Source organism: Cebus imitator, unplaced genomic scaffold, assembly GCF_001604975.1.
Source record: "Cebus imitator isolate Cc_AM_T3 unplaced genomic scaffold, Cebus_imitator-1.0 Scaffold45, whole genome shotgun sequence".
NCBI lineage: Eukaryota > Metazoa > Chordata > Mammalia > Primates > Cebidae > Cebus > Cebus imitator.
Genome location: NW_016107360.1, coordinates 11,966,843 through 11,991,290, shown reverse-complemented (window position 1 = coordinate 11,991,290; position 24,448 = coordinate 11,966,843). Strand labels below are relative to the sequence as shown.

At 34.6% G+C, this 24,448-nt stretch overlaps 1 protein-coding gene across 7 annotated transcripts in view; it reads right to left on the bottom strand.

Annotated features, from left to right (window-relative positions):
- The window catches only part of TAX1BP1 (Tax1 binding protein 1), an 85,977-nt gene that overhangs the window by 59,256 nt on the left and 2,273 nt on the right, over positions 1-24,448 (bottom strand). For all 7 annotated transcript variants that reach the window (XM_017526868.2, XM_017526870.2, XM_017526872.2 and 4 more), the window contains exons 2-4: positions 19,707-19,875; positions 10,644-10,746; positions 3,204-3,391 (exon numbers count right to left, since the gene is read on the bottom strand). In XM_017526868.2, the coding sequence (XP_017382357.1) occupies positions 3,204-3,391; positions 10,644-10,746; positions 19,707-19,868 (453 nt within the window). In that variant the 5' untranslated portion in view covers positions 19,869-19,875. The remainder of the gene's footprint in view (positions 1-3,203; positions 3,392-10,643; positions 10,747-19,706; positions 19,876-24,448) is intronic.

Below are 24,448 nucleotides of genomic sequence, written 5' to 3'. Positions count from 1 at the left end.
TACTATTAAATGTGTTGATTCTTTAAGACATCAAGAAATTTATAGTTTCTATATACTAAATGGTCTCCACTTGGCTCAATTAAAACACTCTTCAAAGTAAAAATGCAAATTTTAGGACAAACATGCAGAATGTAACAATATAATTAATATAATTGATTCTTACAAGAACAGCTAATAGCTCAGAAAAATCTAAACTTCACTATTCTAAAAGATTGCTAAATTAATGGTCATAAGATAGTAGTAAAACAAAATTAGTATTTCTCTTACAGCAAGAAGTCTTTGATTCTAACCAGGGAAGAATGAAGACTCAGAGGGAAGGCTTAACAAAGATGGCATTATACATTTAACTGGTAAAATGTTTTTCCTCCATACAGTGCAAATTGGTTTTCCAGAGTCATGGGATTATGAAATCCAACAGATCAAATTCTAAAATGGCTCTTATCAAAGCTGAATAGCTGCAAACTTTCTAAATGACTCTTCTATGTATTCCAACAAATCAAATCAAAATGCCAGGAGTAAATAATCTCAAAAAGGGTAAAGTTTATTTATTCAATCATTGAATTTCTTTTATATCTTATCTATTTTTTAAAAATGATTTGAGGTAGACTGCAACAAATGGCATTCAATAAAATCAACAGAAAATTAGAACCAGGCAAGTCTATTACCCATAAAAGTTAATATCATTATTAGTTTAGCATTAAATCTCTCTTAAAACTATCTGGCAGCTTAGAAATATGTATCTTGACTTAGCGCAACACAGACTTTATAAAAGAGCAGTCTTTTCCAGTGATTTATTTAATTTACATATACTTTCTGAAGAGTTCACTAAAGCTTAAGTAGACATTTTTAGAAGAATTCAAATTAGATAAGAATGTGTATGTTTCATTTCTGCCCTCAATTTTGGATTTTGAAATATGTTAAGCATATAAAATAGTTAAAATTTGACAATGATCACCCAAACATCCATCACCTAAATTCACTAATTATTAGTATCTTCCCATGCTTATTTTATCTCTTTATATACTTAAGCTTATGTATCTTTTTTTTTTCTAAACCATTTAAAATGAAATTGCAGACACTTCACTCCTAAATATTTCAGAGCAAGCATCACTTAATGAGGACAGTCAGCTTTAAACCACCACTATTATTATAGCTAAGAATATTAAGAATAATTTTTTAATCATCCAATAGGCCATACTCAAATATCCCCCACTTATCCCCCTAATTTTTTTTTTATCTAGAATACAATCAAGGTCCACACAGTGTAAAATTATGTCACACTAATCACTTTTAATGTCAACAGGGCCCTGGATTATGTCTCACATTTGCACTAACTGGACTTTAACGGATATGGGAATTTAAAATACTCATCAAAATATTGGTTAAAAATATTTAATCTTAGAAATAATTATTTAAGTAAAAATTACTAAATATTTACTTAAGAAACAACAGTTTACATTTTCTTTATATAAAGTACCCATTGCAGAGTAGGAAGGAATGAAACAGAATGTGACATGTCTCAATCTACTTGGAGAAAAAGTACAAGATAGATGTGAATGTCAAAATGTTCATCATTTTTCTGTTGGAGGCCCTCAAATGAGGGTGGTCGAACAAGTATTCAAAAAGCTGCAATATAAATGCTAACTGCATTCTTAAGATCTGGGCTTGTTTCAGCATCTTTGACTGGCATTCAAATACAAGGCTAAAAACCTTGATCATCAGGCAGTTGCACCACAAAATGTTTTAGTCACCCTATAAAAGTTACATTTCTTTAAGATAAGAGAGGAATTTCTGGAAAGGGGAAACAAAGATATAAAATAAATTCACAATAAAAAATGATTGGTTCCTCCTAACCTAGTTTGACTGTGTAATAAAAGTATTCTATCTGTAGCCTCTTGTCTTTTTGCTCCAGTCTCAGTAAAATCAAAGGCATTAAATATTTACATGTTAAAAAAAAATCCATCCAACTATTAAAAAAAGCAACAGTTGCAAAAGAAGAAATATGAATATATTAGCCAAAAATGTATACTGAACCAATTTGATAAGCTATTTTTCTTATTATCATAATAGAGGGCACTACATACAATTAATCACAGTATCTCAAATATAACAATCTAGTTCTTTAGGTATAGGATAAAGATATTGAAAAATGTGATCTTCAAATGAGAAAAGAATGTCACTCTATCTCCATCAATGACTACTAAAAATTAATACATAAGGCATTATTAGACCATCTACATAGTAAATTTATATTAGAGCCATTATCATGACTCCACAATACTCTATTTGCAAAAATAGTAAATAGTTTTTTAAATTTTCTTTTTAAATTATGGTTAATCTAGGCTTATTCATTTGATCAGAAGTACAACAGGATTCACTCTAAAAAATGTTCTATCTGGGCTGAGCGCGGTGGCTCAAGCCTGTAATCCCAGCACTTTGGGAGGCCGAGGCAGGTGGATCACGAGGTCAAGAGATCGAGACCATCCTGGTCAACATGGTGAAACCCCGTCTCTACTAAAACTACAAAAAATTAGCTGGGCATGGTGGTGCGTGTCTGTAGTCCCAGCTACTCAGGAGACTGAGGCAGGAGAATTGCCTGAACCCAGGAGGCGGAGGTTGCGGTGAGCCAAGATCACGCCATTGCACTCCAGCCTGGGTAACAAGAGTGAAACTCCGTCTCAAAAAAAAAAAAAATGTTCAATCTAAATTAGAGACTGGGAAGCTTCCCAGACTCACTACCATACTTGAGAAAGAGAATGTTCATGGTAGTGAAACAAAGTTCAATCCAATTACAGTTAGATTTACTGATTTATACCATTATCCCAAGCAGCTTCATCCCCAAATGTATAACACTCTACAATGAACCGATTATGCCACCACACAAGGTTAGGCAAGGGAACATAATGAAAGCTTTAGACCTAAACCTAAACTCTCTCAATCAGTACTTACTGCACTATCTGCTATGCACAAAATAAGGACAGGACCTGGGGACAGTCCCTGCCACAGTGGAATCAACAGCATAATTGTGACCAAAAGATGGTTTAAGTATTTCAAAAAAGACATTCTAAAAGTGTTATTTTAGTTAAAAAGTATTTGATTTTTGTGGCAAGTCTCATATAACCTTAAAATTCTTAAAATGCCAACCAACATTATCTCTGTTCTTAAAATTATCAATGAATCACTATCTCACTGTGAACACCAACCTCAAGAAGGCCTGCTTTCGTGGTCACCACTAACATGTCAGAATTTCCTTCATCTTCCATAGTAAGCAGCTCTTCAACTGGAGAAGCAGCTCGAAACTGGAAAGGGGTACTTGCTCCACGAATCTCACCCTTATGGGTAACATAACAGAATTGATAAAATTCTCCATCATCATTTGGAAGGTAATATCCTAAGAGGGAATTAGCAAACAAAATTATTAAACTTCGTATTATAACATATTATTTCAATTTAACAATACTTGGCATGTCTCATTCCACACACTGTTCTAAGCACGTATCTGGGATATGTCCTTCCTCCTTTTGCAAATTATCAAAACTAGGCTCTTCTGTCTTCAATATTAAAATCTTTCTTCTCTTAGATCTAAGCTTATATTCCCAGAATGTCCTTTCCCTTTTTATCTTCACTAGGGCAAAACCCACTCATTGGGAGGCAGTATATACTTTACAATGGGAAAGAGGCTGGAGGAGGAGCAAGGGAAGAAGCAATATGGGAGTGGAGGTGGGAATATGTCATTTAAAGAAATCTTCCCACCAATTTGACATTCATTTACATGTAAATGAGAGATATTAACTAAAGGAATATGCTGCACATGAAACTATACAAAGCCAGAAAAGATGATGAGGTCCACTAGTGCAGTACGGTAAAAGTAAGCTTTAGGACCCAGTGTGGCAGCTCACGCCTGTAATCCCAGCACTTTGAGAGGCCAAAGTGGGTAGATCGCTTGAGCCCAAGAATAAGAGAGCAGCCTGGCCAACATGGTGAAACTCTGTCACTACAAAAAAAATACAAAAATTTGCCAGATATGGTGGCATGTGCCTATAGTTCAGCTACTAGGGAGGCTGAAGTGCGAGGACAGCTAGAGCCCAGGAGGTTGAGACTGCAATGAGCCATGATGGTGCCGCTGCACTCAAGCCTGGGTAACAAAAATAAGACCTAAGCCATAGGCTCTTAATCTCTTTAAAAAAAAAAAAAAAAAAAAAAGAGGCCCTCTGTCTCAGAGACCCAAAATATTAACAAATAGATAATGTACTTTTAGTATCCAGAATAATGTGATCAATACTTATCTCCTTCTTTTTTCAATTTGTTATCCTGTTTTAAATTTTGCTGAATTATCATAACTTAAAATTAATCTTTGACTCCCCTCCAAAGCTCACACAGTACTTTTTACATTAAAAAATAAATATTTCCTATCGCTTCTCAGCCTTTTTGGCTAAGATCAAGTGTAAAGGCTACATACCTCCACAGTAAGCCTAACATTACTAGTTGCTATTTACATGCCTTACATCAGACCTCAAAAACACCAAAGGCAGATATAGATACTGCACACGCATATATACACACATCGAGGGCACACATATTAATGTATTTCTGTGTATACATATTAAAAACTTCTGAATTCCCCACAATGACTTGTAAAAAGGAGGCATTCAATAATTGTGAAATGAATACACAAAGATGAATATATTTATCTTATTAAATCTATCCTAAAAGCTATAATCACTATACCTGCTGTTCTTTCATGTCTTGAAATTTTATGCCTCAATTACTATACCTACTTCACCTGATATCACTCTTAAAAAACAGCTGGCTTTTCTCCTTAAGAAACAGAGGAGAGGGCAGACAATATATGAGAAATTCTTGTGGTACTTCAGAGCAAAGTAGCTTTGCTTTCAGTCCACAAAAGGAATTAGGAGAGGGGTGGAGCATGTAAATATATAAGCCCACTAGAAAAGCTCCAATGGCCAAAGCTGAAACAATTTAAGTAACAAAACAATTACGGTATTGGCTGGGCAAAGTGGCTCATGCCTGTAATCCCAGCACTTAGGGAGGCCGAGGTGGCCGGACCACCTGAGGTTAGGAGTTTAAGACCAGTCTGACCAACATGGAGAAAACCCATCTCTACTAAAAAATATAAAATTAGCCAAGCATGGTGACGCATGCCTGTAATCTCAGCTACTCAGGAGGCTGAGGCAGGAGAATCGCTTGAACCCGGGTGGCAGAGGTTGTGGTGAGCCAAGATCTTGCCACTGTACTCCAGCCTGAACAAGAGCAAAACTCCATCTCAAACAACAACAGAAAAAAAAGTATTAAGACTTTATCTCACAGAAGAAATTAATGATTCCATGGAGACAAGGACAATTCCTTCTAACATAATGACCAACTAATAAATATACAAGTAATGAACATCATTAATTAGATAAACATCGAAATAATCGTCGTAGGCAAGATACATGGAGGGATACTAAAACTAGTGGCTGAAAATATGAGAGGAAACAAGATATTTCCACAGTCTCAAAGTAGCTCCCTCATAATATTAATTAATTACAAAGGAAAAAATAAGCTTTATTTACAGTGGAGAAACCCAGATGGCACAATCTTAAATGAGCAATGAAGATTATTATCACCAGTAACAAGATATATGGACATCATGCACTATCTGATAAAATGTACTGAGAAAGGTACAGTATTATTTCTACGGCATTCTTCCCAAAAATGCATAACTTCAATCTAACCAAGAGAAAACATCAAGCAAAACCAAGATGAGAGACAAGCTACCAAAACAAACAAAAACAACACAAAATGCTAACAGTACTCTACAAGAAAGTAAAGGTTATGAAAGAAAAGGAGAAACCAAGGAGACGTCTTTACATGTAAAATTACTTCAAAATACAAAGTTTAAATAAACAAATATAGACATGTATCTGGCAATATATATTTTTAAAGTTTTTAAAAATCCACTCTCCTAATATCTACTAAAAACTAATTCATACCAACTTTCCAAACGGCCACTAGGCTTATTTAAAAGCTTAAATAGAAAACAAAACTATACCATAACTAATTAGCTCTGGCATCAAGTCATTAGAAACTCTACAAACTAGATATTCAAGGTCTGATTTTTTTAAAGAACAAAAACTTCGCTAAAATAAACTGCTAAAAAATATGGTTCAAAATCATTTGAGACAGATGTAATTATTCAGAGCTACAATTTAAAGCTGCCTCGAAAAAATGTTGTCAGACTGATAATGAAAATAAAAACGGACAAAGTAAAAACTGAATTTTTGAGTCAACTTTTACAGACTATGCCTTCAGTATTCAACAAGATTAAAATAAATAAACAAGGGTTCATTTAGGAAGACAATCACATTTAGGTACTGTTAGATCTTTCAGGTTTTGCATTTCAGGATCCTTATGACACATAAAGTAAGCAAAGTGATTTGCATTATGCTTGAAAGCACTTCTGTAACTCTAATATTTGAGGACTAAACGGTCCCTGACTTCCTTATACAGCAAACAAAAATGTTCTAGGCAGGCAGAAGCTTTTATTTCTGGATTTCAAAATTCAAAATAAAAATTGCTGAATTTTCAGAAACTTGTAAAAAGTATTGAATTAATGCCTAGTGCCCATGAATTTTTGAGACAGGGTCTCGCTCTTTCACCCCGGCTGGAAAGCAGTGGTACAATCTCAGTTCACCGCAACCTAAGCCTCCTAGGCTCTTGTGATCTTCCTCCCCACCTCAGCCTTCCGAGCAGCTGGGACTATAGGTGCACACAACCATGCCTGGCTAATTTTGGGGGTATTTTTTGTAGAGATGAGGTTTTGCCAACTTGCCCAGGCTGGTCTCAAACTCCTGGGCTCCCACAGTCCATCCTCCCTGGCCTCACAAAATGCTAATATTAAAAGTGTAAGCCATCACGCCTGGCCCGAAAATGTTTTTAAAGTATTAACAGAAATAAACTGGATGCTTTTCTCTCTTTTTTAATCACTTTTAATCTTTTTGCCAAGTCCCTAATAAACAAATGCAATAGTTACTATAACAAATTAAATAACATTAAATAAACTTTTTTTTTTTTTTAAACAGATGGAGGCTCACTACGTAGCCCACACTGGTCTCTAACTCCTGGTCACAATCCATCCATCTGCCTCAACCTCCCAAAGAGCTCATCACACCTAGCAGTTAACTTATTTTTTAAGAGGAAATCAATCACAATAAAAATGATTAAAAATAAACCAGCTTTTAAGAAAGAAGTTTTAAATGTAACAAAACCAATCCCAATATACACTTAAATTTAATTATCTAAAAAAGGCTACTAAAAGAGAAACTACATATGTAATTTGTAACATTTCCTAATCCAAAGAACATCTATGAGGACCTAAATCATTGCCCATATTACACTACAAGTTTTATCCTCTGTCCTCTGCATATTGGTTTCCCGGCACAGGAAAGCCACTTAGATAAAATTATATCAATTAGTGTTAACAGTATTTGCTGAAAACTGTCTGCCATGCCAGTGGTTCCTTAACTTCTACATAACAGAACCACCTGTTGATCTTTTAAAAATTCTAAAACCCAGGCCTTACCACAGACCAATTAAATCACAACACCTGCAAGTGGGACATAAATTTCTGCACATCTTAAAGCACTCAGGTGATTCCAAAGTACAGTGAAGTTTGGAAATCATTATACCAAAGCTATATGCATAGGCTCCATGTTACACTGTCCTTAAAGCGGGCTGATGCTCTCTCTTAGCAACTATAACAAAAATTGACTTAAACTCAAAGGGGAGATCCCTGTAAAAATTTTTCTAAAATCAGTAATACTAGAAATGTCTATTCCAAATTCAAACTGTTTTTTAGTTCCTTTCTGAAGTAAGCATTTGCATGCTAACAAAGTATTTTCACGAAATAAATATTTTAGTATAGTTTGGTTTTTTAGAGGTTTTCTTTTAGTTTCTTAAAAACAAATTTATTTATTTATTTATTTTTGACACAGAGTCTTGCTCTCTCACCCAGGCTGGAGTGAAATGGAGCAGTCTAGGTTCAATGCAACCTCCATCTCCCAGGTTCAAGTGATTCTCCTGCCTCAGCCTCCTGAGTTGCTGGGACTACAGTCACATACCACCACACCTGGCTAATTTTTGTTTTTTAGCAGAGACAGGATTTCACCATGTGGGCCAGGCTGGCCTCAAACCCCTGACCTCGTGATCCGCCCGCCTCAGCCTCCCAAACTGCTGGGATTACAGGCGTGAGCCACCACGTCCAGCCTAATTTTTAACAGGCTAAAGTTAGTAAGCTAGATCAGATAAGGGAGAAATGATTTAGGGTTTCATTTCAAAGATCTAGGGCCAGCCATGGTGGCTGACACCTGTCATCTCAGCACTTTAGGAGTCCAAGGCATGCAGATCACGAGGTCAGGAGTTCAAGACCAGCCTGGCCAACATGGTGAAACCCCGTCTCTATTAAAAATACAAAAACTAGCCAAGCCTGTAGTTCCAGCTACTCAGGAGGCTGAGGCACAAGAATCACTTGAGCCCAGAAGGCAGAGGTTGCAATTAGCTGAGATCACACTATTGTACTCCAGCCTGGTTGAGAAAGTATGGCTTCATCTCAAAAAAAAAAAAAAAAAAAAAAAAATAAAAAAAAAAAAAAAAAAAAAAAAAAAAAAAAAAAAGATTTACAAGATTTTTAAATTGCATTAAAATGTGTGAAAATATATGAGACAATAAACTTTACTTTAAATCACTCGTCTCATAATCCCGAGCACATTTTTTTAAAGTGATGATTCATACAATGTAAACTTCTTTCTGCTAACATAAGAACATTCTTAATAGAGTCCATTGCTTAAAGATATGAGGAATCCAGAGGAAAAATTCTTAACTATTAATAGCTAGCCCCAGGGGAGAGCAATAAAGTCCTACAATTTTTTTTAACATAAAGGCAAATAAAGTTCTCAGTAGTGAAGAGGTTTTAGGGGGTGTTCAACCTGGGGTCAAAGGATAAAGAAAATTCAGGTCATCCATCAACTTCAATGGAGAAAAGCATCATATTTTTATTTTTACTAACAACTAAAATTATAGCAGGTACTTTATTATCCATATTTGTGATTTTTGTCACTAAGAGGTATTACTTATATGTTAATACCACATTACAACTGTTACAGGTGTCTCAATGTTATCTTACCTGGAAATTATGGCAGTGATTAAATCTGCCAATAAAATACATCTTGTTAACATACAGATTTTGAAGCATATGTATTAATATATCAAAAATGTGTTACTGTAATATTTTAATTATTTCAATATAATTTTTCTTTGCAATTTTATGTCTCATTTTATAGACGTTAAAATATTATTGAGGCAGAGTCCATAAATTTCACCAGACCAAAAGGAATCTATGACATATACAGGAGTAAGAATTTGCTTTAATACAACCCTAAAGTCAGTAAAATTATGATATAAAATTACTCTGCAGCAAATTATTTGACAGATCTCTGAATATGTGGGTTTTTTTTTCAAGTTTTTAAGTTGTGGTAAAAAAAAAAAAAACAACATAAAATTTACTCTCTCAGGCATTTTAAAGTATATATTTCAATGTTATTAAGCACATTCATGTTGTTGTGCAACCATCACCACCATTATCTCCAAAATTAAACAATAACTCCCCATTACTCCCTTGAGGGAACCTGAATGCCCTGGGGACCACCATTCTACTTTGTGTCTATCAGTTTCCCTACTCTAAGTACCTCATATAGTAGAATTATACAGAATTTTTCTTTTTGTGATTGGCTTATTTATCCTAACAACCTCGAGGTTCAACCATGTCACAGCATATGTCAGAACTGCCTGAATAAGAGGCTTTTTAAAATTTTGTATATAATATCAAGCTAAGACAAAAAATTTTTCTTTTTGTGATGGAGTCTTGCTCTGTCTCCCAGGCTGGAGTGCAGTGGCATGATCTCAGGTTACTGCAATCTCCACCTACCGTGTTCAAGCGATTCTCCTGCCTCAGCCACCCCAGTAGCTGGGATTACAGGCACCTGCCACCACACCCGGCTAATTTTTGTATTTTTAGTAGAGACAAGGTTTCACCATATTGGCCAGGCTGGTCTTGAACTCCTGACCTTGTGATCCACCTGCCTCAGCCTCCCAAAGTGCTGAGATTACAGGTGTGAGCCACCACGCCTGGCCAAAAGTGAATTTTACATTACTTTATATCCATTTTATAATAAAAGAACTTACACGTGACAGAATTCCTATAACTCTAAGTTCTGTTTATCATGTTTGTGGGTTTCATGTGGACTATTTTCCTCACATCTTTTTTGTTACATTATTCTAATACCTGTTATTACTCTTTTATTGTTTTCTCACTTGAAAAAAAAAATCACCAAAAATAAAGATCTAAAAAGAAACTCACTCTTCAGTAAAAGTTAAGAAAACAGCCAGTAACTTTTAAATGTCTACATAAAATATCATGTGGCCTACCACAGATAGATACATTCTTAGGGCTTTTGCTAAATAAAGATATGAATTAATTCAACTTTGGTACCCTGGACATACCTAAACAAATCATCACAACAGAGTACAACATCTTTAATGGCAAAAGGCACCTAGTTTCACTGAGTTCTGCGGCTTCCAGTCCTTACCCTGGAACGCTAGTACACAATTGACTGTTGATCCTTCTACATAATGTTCAGGCATAGGGGACCACAAAAACGTGTAATAATCGCGAGCAGTACTCCATCCAACCTAAAAGAAAATAACAAAAATGGTGGGTTTATAAGCAAACAGTTTAATATTAGGCTCATATAGCATATTGTTTTTTATTGTATTTTATAGTTAAAAATACATTTAATATGCTTACAAATCATGAGTATTTTAACAAGCATGTCAAATTATGATTTTTTAAACTACAGCCTAATACTACAATAATCTACATAAATTAAATACTAGAGTTTCTACTGTATTAAAATGCAATTTGCTATCCAATTTCTCAAGGATAATCTAACTATCCATATGATCAAATATGAAAACTTCTGTTTTGATTAAAATTTCACTAAACATAGTGAGTTTTTAAACATTTTTTTTTATTGACCACGGAGTATTATTTTCAAAGGTGGCAGCCATCCATATACTGAATGTCTAATAGATCCAACAACTGAAGGCATTACAGACTAAAGAAAATTAATAGTTAAAACATTATACATTACAAATTCATCTCTGAAGAGTTTTCATTCAGATATCTCAAAATTTAAAAAAACTTAATTTATACCTCCAATTTGATTGTTTTATTTGTTTTACCTAGATATCTGCCTCCCCTAAATCCAGTAAATTCACTAATCTTCATCCTTGACAAGTCTTGCCTGCAGCCAATGGCAAATTTTGTAAAAAGACCTTTGGCACCAAGATGTTTATATATGCACAAATAGACCACCTAATGCTAATGCTAACATATTTTCTACTTACAACATGAATATACACATATCTCAATCTGTATTTTCCAGATGGACTGTACCATGCTAAATACTGAAAACTGGAGATGTTTAAAACAGGTGCTAGATACCATTTGCTAGTAAAATTACAAAAACGTACACATCAGTCACAAAGTTAGATCATACATGTTCTATGATTCTGATTGGCCTGAGATTATAGGCAACAGAATATTGAAGCTGGAAGAACCTTAGTCACCTTTAACCTCTAAAGGAATGATTGAAACTACAGGTTACAACCCAGTAGGAACTGGTAAAGAGAATTTAGTGGTTCATGACAGGAATTTATTTTGTAATTATATAGAAAAGGAAGTATTGGAGTACATTAAGGGTAAGTGTTTCGCAACATTTTGTTTCTGGTGTGTTTGCCTGCTGGGACAAATCTTACAATTTATTTTGTTTCTGTGTCAAGGTTAAAAAAAACATTTGACACTATTTATCTTTTTACAGGTATGAAGCTTGAGGAATCAGTGAACAAGTCATTTACCTCACCTGTTTGAGCCTGTTTTTTCTTTCCCAGTTGTTGGAAGAATTAGATGATGAACCTAAAAGGAGCACTTGAAGTGCCTAATCCATGGCAAACACTCCATGAATAGTAATTATAGGTGTAGTATTTTGTAATACTTAAGAGCATAGGGTGTTAAGTCAGAATGCCAGAAAAGATCATTTGCTAGCTGTATAGTTTTAGACAAGTTATTCATTTCTATCTTCCCCTCTGATAACAAAAAGAGTCTCAAAAGGTTGTGTCTGTATGTAAATGAGATCATCCCTGAAGACTATATAGCACAGTGCCTATCACATAAGCGCTTGTTAGCAGCCTGAGAACTGAGCTTACCAACAAGTTGGGGGCAAGATATAATCCTGAGTAAAAAGTCAGAAATACAGAACTACGTTTCAAACTGCTTTTAAGTAAGGAAAACCAAACAACAGTTCTTAAGTCACTCAGAGAGGGGGCATGTTGGGCATACATAAAAAATAAATGTTGAAGGATAGACAACCTGGAAAGAAACAGAGATAGGCTCCTTTGGGATGTAACTGTCATGTACCCAAGCTCCCACATGAAACTATGTTACAGTGAACAATACTGGAAGAAACACAAAAGATGAATATCAGGAAATTATGTAGGAGTCTACTGCAAGAATAATAAATCTAATTAGAAGAGTCAATACGCCATAATGTGTCCAAACCAATGGTTGATTCTCTGTTTTATTTTCCTGGTCACCTGGCTACAACTGTCTTCTTAATGCTACAGGTCACATTGAAATGCAAGGAATCTTGTCTTTTAGTCCACCATTACAAAGTGTAAGGAAAATTATTACACTTAGAGTTGGTAACAGCAATTTTCAAACACTGAAAAATGGCAGGGAGAACATGGCAACACTTCGAACAATGGGATAAAATAACCAGTTATCTAAAACTGCCAAAACATATTGCTTCTAGGAGCTATACCTGAAACTAGTTAACCAGTTAATTGTAGCCACAGAAAGCATTAAAGGCTATATGTACGTTAAGAAAGAAACTGCAGCAATGAATATGTCACATACTTTAGTTTGAAGAATTACAACAGCAATGGGCATCATTCTTCTGTTACTACTGCAACAGCAAAATAAATCACAAAATGGAATATAACAAGGTTGACAGAAGGGAGAAAGCCACAATGTGTTCCTTTTAAATAGGATTAACATTTCAGAAAAACATGTTGGATAAGTTTTTATCATAAATTCTGAGAAAGAACATACAGAAGACCAGAATGACATCAAAGTTATCTAGAAAAAATAAAGACAATAATAAATCCTACAGAAACATTGAGAAAAAGAAACATTAGGGTGGAAAGCATACAAGAGAAACCACTTGGAAAGAAAGAGAGGGGACTAATTTTGGAGATGAATAAAGGGAGACAAACACAGGCCTTGGAGTAGGAAAGGCACTGAAAATAAATTAGCTGATTACATATGGATACACCAGTATTTCCAAGAAATATAATTAAGTGAGGAAAAGAAGCCCTCAAAAAAGTATAAAATGAGCCTACAAATTTTTCTAATCTGGAAACATATAACAACAGACATCACTGGAGAAGGTAGGAGTACAATAAAATAGGAGCATTCATTTTCCTTCTTTTGGACACAATGTAGTTTCTAAAAATGTTACCAGAGGAGTTCCTTACTTTAGGGAAAAAAAGACTATGAAAATGCCTAGATATACACAGGGAGGATGCAACACTATTCAAGATAGAAATATCATAAACAGCATGAATTCCTCGATGAGATAAAATGGTCTAGAATTGTAAGTGATTAAGTGAAAAAAATTAAGGCATTAAAAAAGCCATGAGATATGCCAGCAACATTCAAAATACATATATTAGAATACATTAGAAAAAAGACTGAAAGTCTCCTTCCATTAATAAAACAAGACTGGAAGGAAATACTTAAAACATGAACAGTGCTAACCATTGATATTAGATAGGGATATATTTTGGTAGCAGGACTGTAGGTCATTTTATTTTTTTCAAGCTTTCTATAATTATTTTTACAACCAGAGGACATTTTATTTTTTTCAAGCATTCTATGATTATTTTTACAATCAGAGGACATTTTTTTTAAACAGAAAATGAGTGGAATGAGACTGGACTGAAGGGGGGACCAAGGCAGGAAAACAGGAGGAAAAAAAAAATTTTGAAAAGGAAAGCAAAAACAAGCAACAAAGAAACAAAAGCTTCACAACAAAATATTCAAGCATAAAATCATTGTTTAGATCCACTTTCCAATCAGGCAACTTAGTTTTTGATGTGTTTGGCAGCAGAATGTAGTGGAAACAGTACCTTACAGGGAGGCTGTGTTTGCTTAGTCCAGGATATGTCATTAATTAGCAATGTAACTTTGAACACATTATATAACCACTTTGCACTTCCAATTTCCTCAACTAGAACACTGTCTCGGAGACGTGAGAACTCTAAAACTGTAAAGTTTAAAAAAAAAAAAAAAAACAACTCATGGACCTTATAGTGCAACCACAGTAGTTACCCTTTATCCACGGTTCCACTTTTTGTGGTTTTTAGCTGCCTGAAGTCAACCAAGACCCCCAAAATAAGTGAGTATAGTATACTAAGTATGGGAATAAGTGGAGTGAGAGAAACCACATTCAGGTAACTTTTACTCTGGCTGTTTGGCTAAGTGAGACATGTGATTATTCAAAATTGACAACAAAGTTGCTAATGTGCAGGCCAAGTATGGAGTACTATAACAATTCTATTATTATAATGGTTCTATTTTTAGTTATTGTTGTTAACTCTTATTGTGCCTGATTTATAAATTAAACTTTACCATAGGTATGACTGTATCAGAAAAGTATAGTGTAAATAGAGTTCGGTACTACCTGCAATTTCAGGTATCCACTGGGGGTCTTTAATTGTACGGTAATTTAATTTATACTAAGCATAAATCTAAACATAAACCAATTCCTCATGCTTATGTGCTTATACAACTAAGACCAAATCAAATTCATAAACACAAACAACGATAAAACCCAAATATAACATAGCATATAAATTTTACTGCAATTAATGTTGGTTTGATAATAAATATATGGCATCAGGTTTATTTTTTTGAGATGGAGTCTCGCTCTGTCCCCCGGCTGGAGTGCAGCGGTATGATCTCAGCTCATTGCAAGCGATTGGGTGGTTCAAGCAATTGTTATGTCTCAGCCTCCTGAGTAGCTGGGACTACAGAAGCATTCACCACCATGCCCAGCCAAGTTTTGTATTTTTAGTAGAGATGGGGTTTTGCCGTGTTGGCCAGGCTGGTCTCAAACTCCTGACCTCAAGTGATCCGCCAGCTTAAGCCTCCCTAAGTGCTGAGATTACAGGCATGAGCCACTGCACCTGGCCTGCATCAGGTGCAGTTCTAAATATTTTCCTGGAATTTTACTTCAATTCTGTCAGTAAAGAAAATTCATGCTGAATTTAGCAGCAACTCTCTTGTTAATTTTGAATAATCAGATCTCTCACTTAACCAAAGAGCCAGAGGATAATTACTGAATGCCAGTTTACCTAAGGTTCAAATCTCAGCTCCAACGTGTACTGGATAACTTTGAACAAGTCACTTTATTGTCTGGATCTCAGTTCCCTCATCTGTAAAACAGGGAGTATAATACTCAGATGAGAGATGAATGTATAAAATAATGAATATAGGTTTTATGTTTATTTTTGTTATAATTAAAACTAATCAATACTGCAGGGGGAGTAAAAAAAACTAAAAGGAACAAAAACCTCCAACCTGGTCTATATCCCTTGTTTGGCTTCACTCGCTTCCCTACCCAACCTGGACTTCACTATCAGTCAATCATTTTAATAATGTACTCAAAACCACAACAGTATCCTTTGTTCTCGTAACTAACTTCCCATTGCCACCCTTTTCCAACACACAATTTGAATGACATCCACTGTTGGCACTCTTCACACAATTCCAGATGCTGAATCTCTCTGGAGAAAGTCATAAAATTGCTGCTTAGTAATCTTCTGGTTAACCTACTCCAATTCCCTATGACATTTCCACAGCAGCAAGTCCAATTCTCCATATTCAAGCCCTCCCCAGCTTGTAACACAGGACATTGCTCCTCCTTACTAAGATGCCATAGAACAAGTGCCAGTGCTAATTCAACTAACTATTGACATCTACCATGAATTCTGCTTATGGATTATTACACACTACTTATTTCCTTCTCCACTTTGGGCTTTCATTATCTCACATAGAAAATTAGGATGTCTGAATGTTCTCTTCACCTCCTTCCTCTCTGAATTCCAATTTATCTTAGCACTGTAAGAGTAAGCTTCACTTCTAAACTTTATTACTCCTTACTTAAAAACTATCCCTCAAATATTAAAACAATCTAAAACATGATCCAAACTAACTTTTCCCATTCATCTTCTAAAACTGGTGTCTGCAGCTGGGCATAATGGTCCATTGTAATCCCAGCACTTATGTAGGCCGAGGCGGGTAGATCACTTGCGCCCAGGAGTTTGATACCAGCCCGAGCAACACTGCAAAACCCCGTCTCTACAAAAAATAATCATAATAAATTTTTAACTGATAGCCGTCCCAGGCAAATCAAATTCCTTAACACCTTTTCAAGCATAGCACTTTCCCATCTTCATTCCTTCTCCCTTACAATTGCTACCCAGGCACTCTCTTCCTGCCTGCTTGTCAATATGGTGTCTATCAAAATCATTCTAGAGGGCACTTTGCAGTACACATGAAGTGCTTAAAAACAAGCAATGCCATAAACATGGTGATTCTACTTCCAATAACTTACCCTATTAAACAAGTAGACAAAATAAAGATAGGTAGAGATCTTTACCAAGTATTATTTAATGATAAGCATTTAGCAACAATGTGAATTCCAATAGTAAGGAACTGGTTCAATGAACAGATATACATACTATGATGCATCAGTAATATGTATGCATATATTATACACACATTATGCATGTGTATAATTATTTGTTATTTTATTACATGTAGCTTCATACCAATTCTTAACAATGGTTAACACTAGGTAAGAGTGTTAAGCAACACTAGGTAAGAGTGTTAAGCATGACTATTTTCTTCCTTGAGCTTTCCTATATTACCTGAAATTTTAATTACATGCTTGAACTTCCTATTGAGTTTTAAAGTTTTATCCTGGCAAAAAAATATGGAAAGAGTAGTAAACACAAGATTTTTTTTTCTTTTTTGTTGAGAGAAAACTTACAGCCCTGGAAGTGCACAACGAAAGAAGTATAGGTTAGCACTACCAAAGCATAAAAGCAGCAGCAGGAATGACTAAAAATGAAGCTAGAAATTAAATCTTATACAGAAGCCCTATATGGCTCTATGTTAGTTGGTCTTGGCATTATTCTATAGATGATGAAGAACCAATGAAGAGTTTCAAACAAGAGAAAGACATGTTCAGATTTCTATTTCACAGCTTATAAAGAGCTGTTAAAAAACAAAGATAAGAAGACAAGCATGAAAGTGGGCAAAACAGGTGATCTATTGCAATAGTCTTGGTAAAAAAATATGGAAGGCATGAACTAGAGCAGTGATATTAAGGATTTAGAAATATGTAAGCAATAAAATGGTTAGAATGGATGTTTGGATTTGAAGGGAAAGTCGCAGGCTTTTGGCTTTAAAAAAATGAAAAAAATACAAGAAATAAACAAGTAGTCTACAGGAAAAAGTTGGTAATTCATATTCTTGAAATATAATTTTTCAAACAACCTACATATATACAAAGACTTCTCACTGCTCTTTAGAAGAAAGTCTATAAACTAACACTGAAGGTCTTCCACAGACAGAATGAAACTTACCTCCAATCTCATCTCCCCCAACTTCCCTAACTGAAGCTTATATTCTAAACTGACTTACTCATTCTCATGAATATTCCTACCTCTGAGACCCTTCTTATTCAGATTCAGTATCCCTATCCAAAATGATTGAAACCAGAAGTGCTTTTGATTTATAAATTTGTCAGATTTTGGAATATTTGCATTATACCTACTGGTTAAGAATCCCAAATCCAAAATATAAAATGTTCCAATGAGCATTTCCTTTGCACATCATGTCAGCATTCAAAAAGTTTTGGATTTTAAAGCATTTCAGATTTCAAATTTTCAGATTTAGGTTGTTCACCGTGTACCATTTTCCTACTGGAAATGCCCTTCTTTTTCCTCAATCACATTTCTGTTTTCTTCCTCTCTGCACTGTTACTACAGAAAACACCAGTTCTCAATCAGTATCTTTAACTTGATACCCGTATCTCCCATAAAAATCAATACTACTGAGACCAGGTGTGGTGGCTCACACTTTGGGAGCGGAACAGGACTGTAATCCCAGCACTTTGGGAGGCTGGGACAGGAAGATCACTTGAGCCTAGGAAGTTAAAACCATCCTAGGAAACAGAGTGAGACCCTGTCTCTACAAAAAATTAAAAAATTAGCCAGGCGTGGTGGTGTATCTATAATCCCAGCTATTTGAAAACCTGAGGGGGAAGGATCACTTGAGCCCAGGAGGTCAGGTTGCAGTAAGCCACAATCCCACCACTGCACTCCAGCCCGAGTGACAGAATAAGACCTCATCTCAAAAAATAAGAAATACAATTTAAAAACTACTACTGATTTCATAAAATTGTTACATTGAATATTTCCATTTTAGGATTTTACAAGCCTAAAAAGCTGACACAAAAACAGTATAATATAATAAATTGCTATTATATTCTACTCAGAAACATCAAGAAATGAGGAATTCAAAGAAAGGAACTAAAAGTCATCAAATGCCAAAACTTTGTTTGGTCCAAATGTTATTCTGCTTTCCTATCAGGCTGGACTTTTACTTCCAGGCACTTCCAATATGCCTAATTTCTAGCAGCTATTCATTTCTTTCTTTATTGTTTTGACTTTATACAGATTAGACAATCAAAATTTCAAAAAAACACAACGAAAATAAAACAAACTGATTCTGAGGAAGACTACAGAATAACACAGGAGAAAAGTGAATGCGTTTTACTGTTTGGACATTCATGGCATTATTTTGACTGCTCAGATAACACTCTTATGTTTTGGTTTTCCACTACATTCTGAAAAGTTAAAATTGCCAGAAAATGTCCTGTGCAGCAAAGTGTACCACTGTAATTATCATCTTGATTTTCAAGGAAGTATTAATACAAAATCATTGGTAAAATATAAGAACTGGGACTCCTCCCATCAAGGAGTTTATTATTCAGGCACATTAAACAGAATACTCTTCTAAAACTGTGTAATACAATCTGAACAATATTTAAGCCAATGCAGGACAATAGAAGGGATAATAACATGACTGTTAAGCTGTATAAAATGTATTTCAAATGATTGGAAAAAGAAAAAACAGTAAATATTAAAGGAACCCAAAGAAAAAAATTTTTTTTTTTAGGTAATGAATGGAGAAAATAGGAAAAAAAAGATTCTGAAAAACTTTTCATAAATCCTTGACTGAAGGTAAACTTTTTCACCACAGAGAGGAAAATCTGGTGAAATGGAGTTCCCAATATTCATTTTATCTACTCCCCACTGTTAAATATTTCATGGTGATATTTACAAAAATGAATCTTGATGCAGAGTCAAGACAAGGGCAGTACAAGCTACTTATCAATCTGTTTTAAAATAAAATTAAAAGTGTTTACATGGAGAACATATTCAGAATGTTTTCTTACCTTGAATATACCAACCCAATCTTTTGGATGTGGATGAATATAGGGAGTTAAGGTGTAATGACATTCCAGGTGTGCATTAGGAAGATAACTCTTGGCCACATTTTGAAAGATAACATGGGCAAAGTTGGAAGTCTGCAATGGGACTTCTTGAAAGGATGTCATTGTGAATCTGAAACAAGTAATTCATAAAAGTTAAATTATACCAACTAAGAATAAACCTATGCCTTCAGAAAATACATAATATTTAATATAAATTTAATGAATATTTACATGTCATAATTTTTAAAATATATACTTTTTAAATACTGGAACCTCTTAAAATTATGATTAAATTCAAAAATACCGATGAACTGTAAAATAATTAAAGTCCATATGGCTCAGCAAGTTATATGGGCATTTAAAAGTCTAAAAACCAAAACCAAAAATTCAACTCTCCTGAAAAGCCTAGCCCTCCTGCTTCTATTCCAATCAAAAGCAAATGAACCAGAGATGTTTTCATGTACATGCTGCCAATATAAACCTGCTGGCTCCTAGTAACAGACACTAAGAAACAGAAACAAGAACAGTTAAAAGTCAGTATTTTATTGGCTATGGGTCAATTAACTTTTCCTTTCTATGTAGAACCCTTGAGCTTCATCATTTTCCTTCCTAACCTAGCCCATCCCATTCATCTCTTCCCCTCTCCCTAGGTTTTTGGGGTCCTATAATAAAACCTGATGCTAGCATCTCTGTGCCTGCATTTCTGCCCTATGTCATAATCCCCTGACCAGCATTTCTCAACTCTGGTTACACATTAGAATCATCAGGGGCCTTAAAAAAAAAAAAAAGAAAGAAAGAAAGAAAGAAAGATGACAATGACTTTCTGGGAGTGGGACCTGGACGTGTGTGCACGTGTGCCTGTGTGTGTGGGTGTGTATATGAATATACATATCCTTGCCCTCCCCCCCACCTCTCCAAGTGATCTCAATCCTGTATGCAACCCGGAAAGAGAACCACTAACCAACAACTTAGTCTCTACTACTACCTCTCATTTATTTCCACAGATCCCAGACTCAGCCTGTCTTCTTGAGCTTCTGGTACGAGCTTGTTCAATTCTCTCAAACCATGTAAAATGTTAGCGGGTCTACTTGAAATGGCTCAACCTATTTGTTCTTCTCTACCTACTACAAACCTACCATTTCATTCTAGGTCCAATGATCCTACCTTGACTTCTAGTATTAACATGCCCTTTCCACATGTTTACTTATTAAAATAAACTTACATTTAAAAATAAAAGTGTAGTGTTAATGAAACACATACTGTTGAAAATCTATTAGAGATTCATGAATGCTCACTTGGCTTAGTAAACACCAAGCATTGGATAGCAGATGAATGGTGAGCGTAGATTATAAAAATTGCAAGATCTAAATGTTTTCCCTATTTTGTGCTCTACTTTTGAGAAAATAGAAACAAATGAGGATTTACACAAAAACCAATCTGCAGAGTTTGTCACAGGCTCGGTGCAATCACTAATTCTACAGTACACATAAGAAACTATGACTGACCTGACCGTACTTGCTGGAGTCATTAAAACAGGCATCTCTATAATAATAGGGAAAACTGGGGCAAGATTTTTGCTAATCAAATTAATTTAATTTACTTCACAAATCAATGAAGTTTCTACAGAGCAAGCACAGCAGCAAGGCTCTACTCAAATTTTAGCCATTAGTAAGAAAGCTTATTGCTAAGAAGATCTTAAAAAGCATGCTTTTAACTGTTTTTGCTGACCTGTTAGAAATACTAAGGCAAATTTTTTAAGTTTTGTAATAATAAGCACTTTAAAATATATCAACTTTCTTCTTGTGTCCCCTCTGCTTCTGTTATGGCCAAAGTCCTGCTTTACTGAATATACTGGACATCCCAAAAACATTGTCAATCATGAGCCTGGAAACCACTGCAGAAAATCAGGCTAAGTTGCCAGCCTCTCCCTACCTGATGTTTGCAAGGATTCCAGGTAAAGAGTATATTCAGTAGCAATCCTTCTTTACCGCTGCACTAATGAAAGGACTTTACTACCAGCAACCGTATTTCATGGAAAGACTTAACTGTGAATACGCTCCACCTGGTAACCTAAAGCCATCAGAAAAATGAAAAGGCAGCATTTACAAACACTAGAGAACTCTGCCTAAAATAACTTAAGAGTTCTATTATTTTGTTTCTTTGCGTTGTCTCAGCTAATTTGGGCTCCCAGGGAGGTATCATGATACTAATGAAGTCATTAATGATCATCTCTTTTCAAGTGAGTGGCTTCACAAAGGAAACAAAAAAAAAACAGCAATAACAGTTCTTAAAAAAAAAAAAAAAGAAAAAATCACTACTGGTTATAAGATACCAACCAACAAAATAAACTATAGCTAAATCAACTGAACCGACATCTATTAAATACAGCTACCAAAACTGAAATAAGGGAATAAGTAGTATTTTTCTATTAAGAGAGTGAATAGTCATGCTTCCTTTGAGGAAGATATTCAGTAAGAAGAAAATAAACTAGCTTAGAATATATATCCCATGTTTTTAATCAAAAGCTGACTAAGGATAAAACTTTTTTCTTAAAATTTAATAAGTCATTTCCTAAAAGTAAATTAAACCAACAAAGCTGTAACTATTTTTTTTTAATAAAACAAGGCAACAGTGTTTCAACTTTTGTTAACCTCAATTATAACAGTTTTTTTTTTTTTTTAAACTACAATCCAACCTTACACTTTTAGTTCACAGAAGTTTTTGAGGTACAAAATAGCAGGTAGATATACATACATGTATTTGTATATGTTTACAAATGCATCAAAAGGAACTCAAGAAGTATACATTATAGAGTTAATAGTCTTATAAGGGATGTGTGTAAAAAGAAGATTTAAGGACTTTAAATTTTATGTCAATTTATAGTTTGAATTTTTACAAGTATATATAATTTTGTTTTAAATAGCCCTATTAACAAGAAATTCCATTTTTAAACCCTATCCCAAATTTTACATTTTTAATATAAAACACTAGTATTTCATTTTAAATACAGTATTCACAATTTTTATAAGTCTGAAAAGTAAACTAATTTGTGATTATCCTATTAATAGCCTTCAATGTCTCTCCAACACTCCAAACTTTTTAAAATTTCATTGCTACAATTATAGAAATATTTTACAAAACTTATTCTAGTACCTTGTCACTTTTTACTATTAAATTATAGTATAGCTACTAATCATTTAAAAAGTTTACATGGATGAATGCAATCTAAATATAATCATGTCATTAACCCATTTTAAATTTCTAATTCCCACAGTTTCTCTGATTTACTCCTGCTACGGATAATAGACTGAAGAGATAGGCAAGCTTATAAAAATGTTGGAATTCACTCAGAATGTCAAGGTCGCACAGGAGTGGAGAAATAATATGCAGTCACTGCATCACCTTGTGGTAATGCCTGGTAAGTGTAGCTTCACTAATATCCTGAGAAAACGTACAAACCTCTCAGTTGGAGAGAGGTACAGTCCCTACACAAAAAGGGAGCTAGAAGCAAGCAGCTTTACCATGCCAAATTCTGATTCTCCTTCTCTAAACTGCATCTCCACAAACAAGATTATAATAAGTTGGCAAGCCAAGGGTAAGTAAAAAACGTCCAATTAACAATTAAGGGGCCAGACACATTTGCTTGGCAAACAAAGTCAGAAATGCATACACACGCTGACTACAGTGCCCTCTTCCAGGTTTCCTACATTCCCTAAAGTTCTAATGCCTCTAGAATTCCTTTATGTGTGTTATGCTGTAAACTGTATATTATGAAGTCTTCGGTCTAAATTCCAATTGTATTATTTTGGGAATGCATTAATGTCTTTAAAAATGTTAATACATAGTGAGCACTCAGTTATGTATATAGCTAAGATAAACATGGGGTCCGGATGGGAAGCATCTCAATATTATCTTTACTTACTCCTCTTGGAACTTTTTCAATCCCAAAACAGATTTGACTTTTGTGGTAGTATTTTCCAGTGGTTCCTAATACTCGTTTTACTTTAGCACAAAAACGTAAGCCTTAGTGTACTAAAAAACAGACCATAGTAAGAACTTCTGTAAATTAAACATTATGAAGCCAAATTAAACTTTTTAATTTAGATAAATATATATATAGTTTGCCAGTCCTAACAGAATTCAAAAAGAAATAAGGTAATTTTGTTATGTGTGATAATTATGGTGATTGTATGTTTTTTAAAAGTCCTTACCAGTTAAAGATGCTAAGCTAACTGTAAGTGAAATGTCTTGATGTCTAAGAGTTGCTTTGAAAACTCCAAGAGAAAAAAAAAATATTAGAAGGGGTAACAAAACAAGATTAGTAAAATGCTGGTTCATTTTACTGTTCATTCTCCTTTTGTGTATGTTTGAAAATTTCCTTAATAGTAAAACCAAAGCAAATAAAGAAATGAAACGGATTAGGAATACTCTACTTATGACCCACTGCAGCTGAAAAACTGCATTTTAGAGTATGAACACTTTTTACTCTTAGAAGTTTTATAATTCAGGTAACGGTTGACAAAGTTGCTGAAAGTTTTTCACAACCTCAGCTAAAAAATCTTTAGAATTATCTCCAAACTTTAGTCCTATAGGACAAACATATGAAAGGAAAAAAATCCAGCATTCAAATAGTTTCCAATTATTCATACTGTGGCTCAAAGAAAGACTAAAAACTATAAACAGGAGGGGGTGGTTTGTAAAAA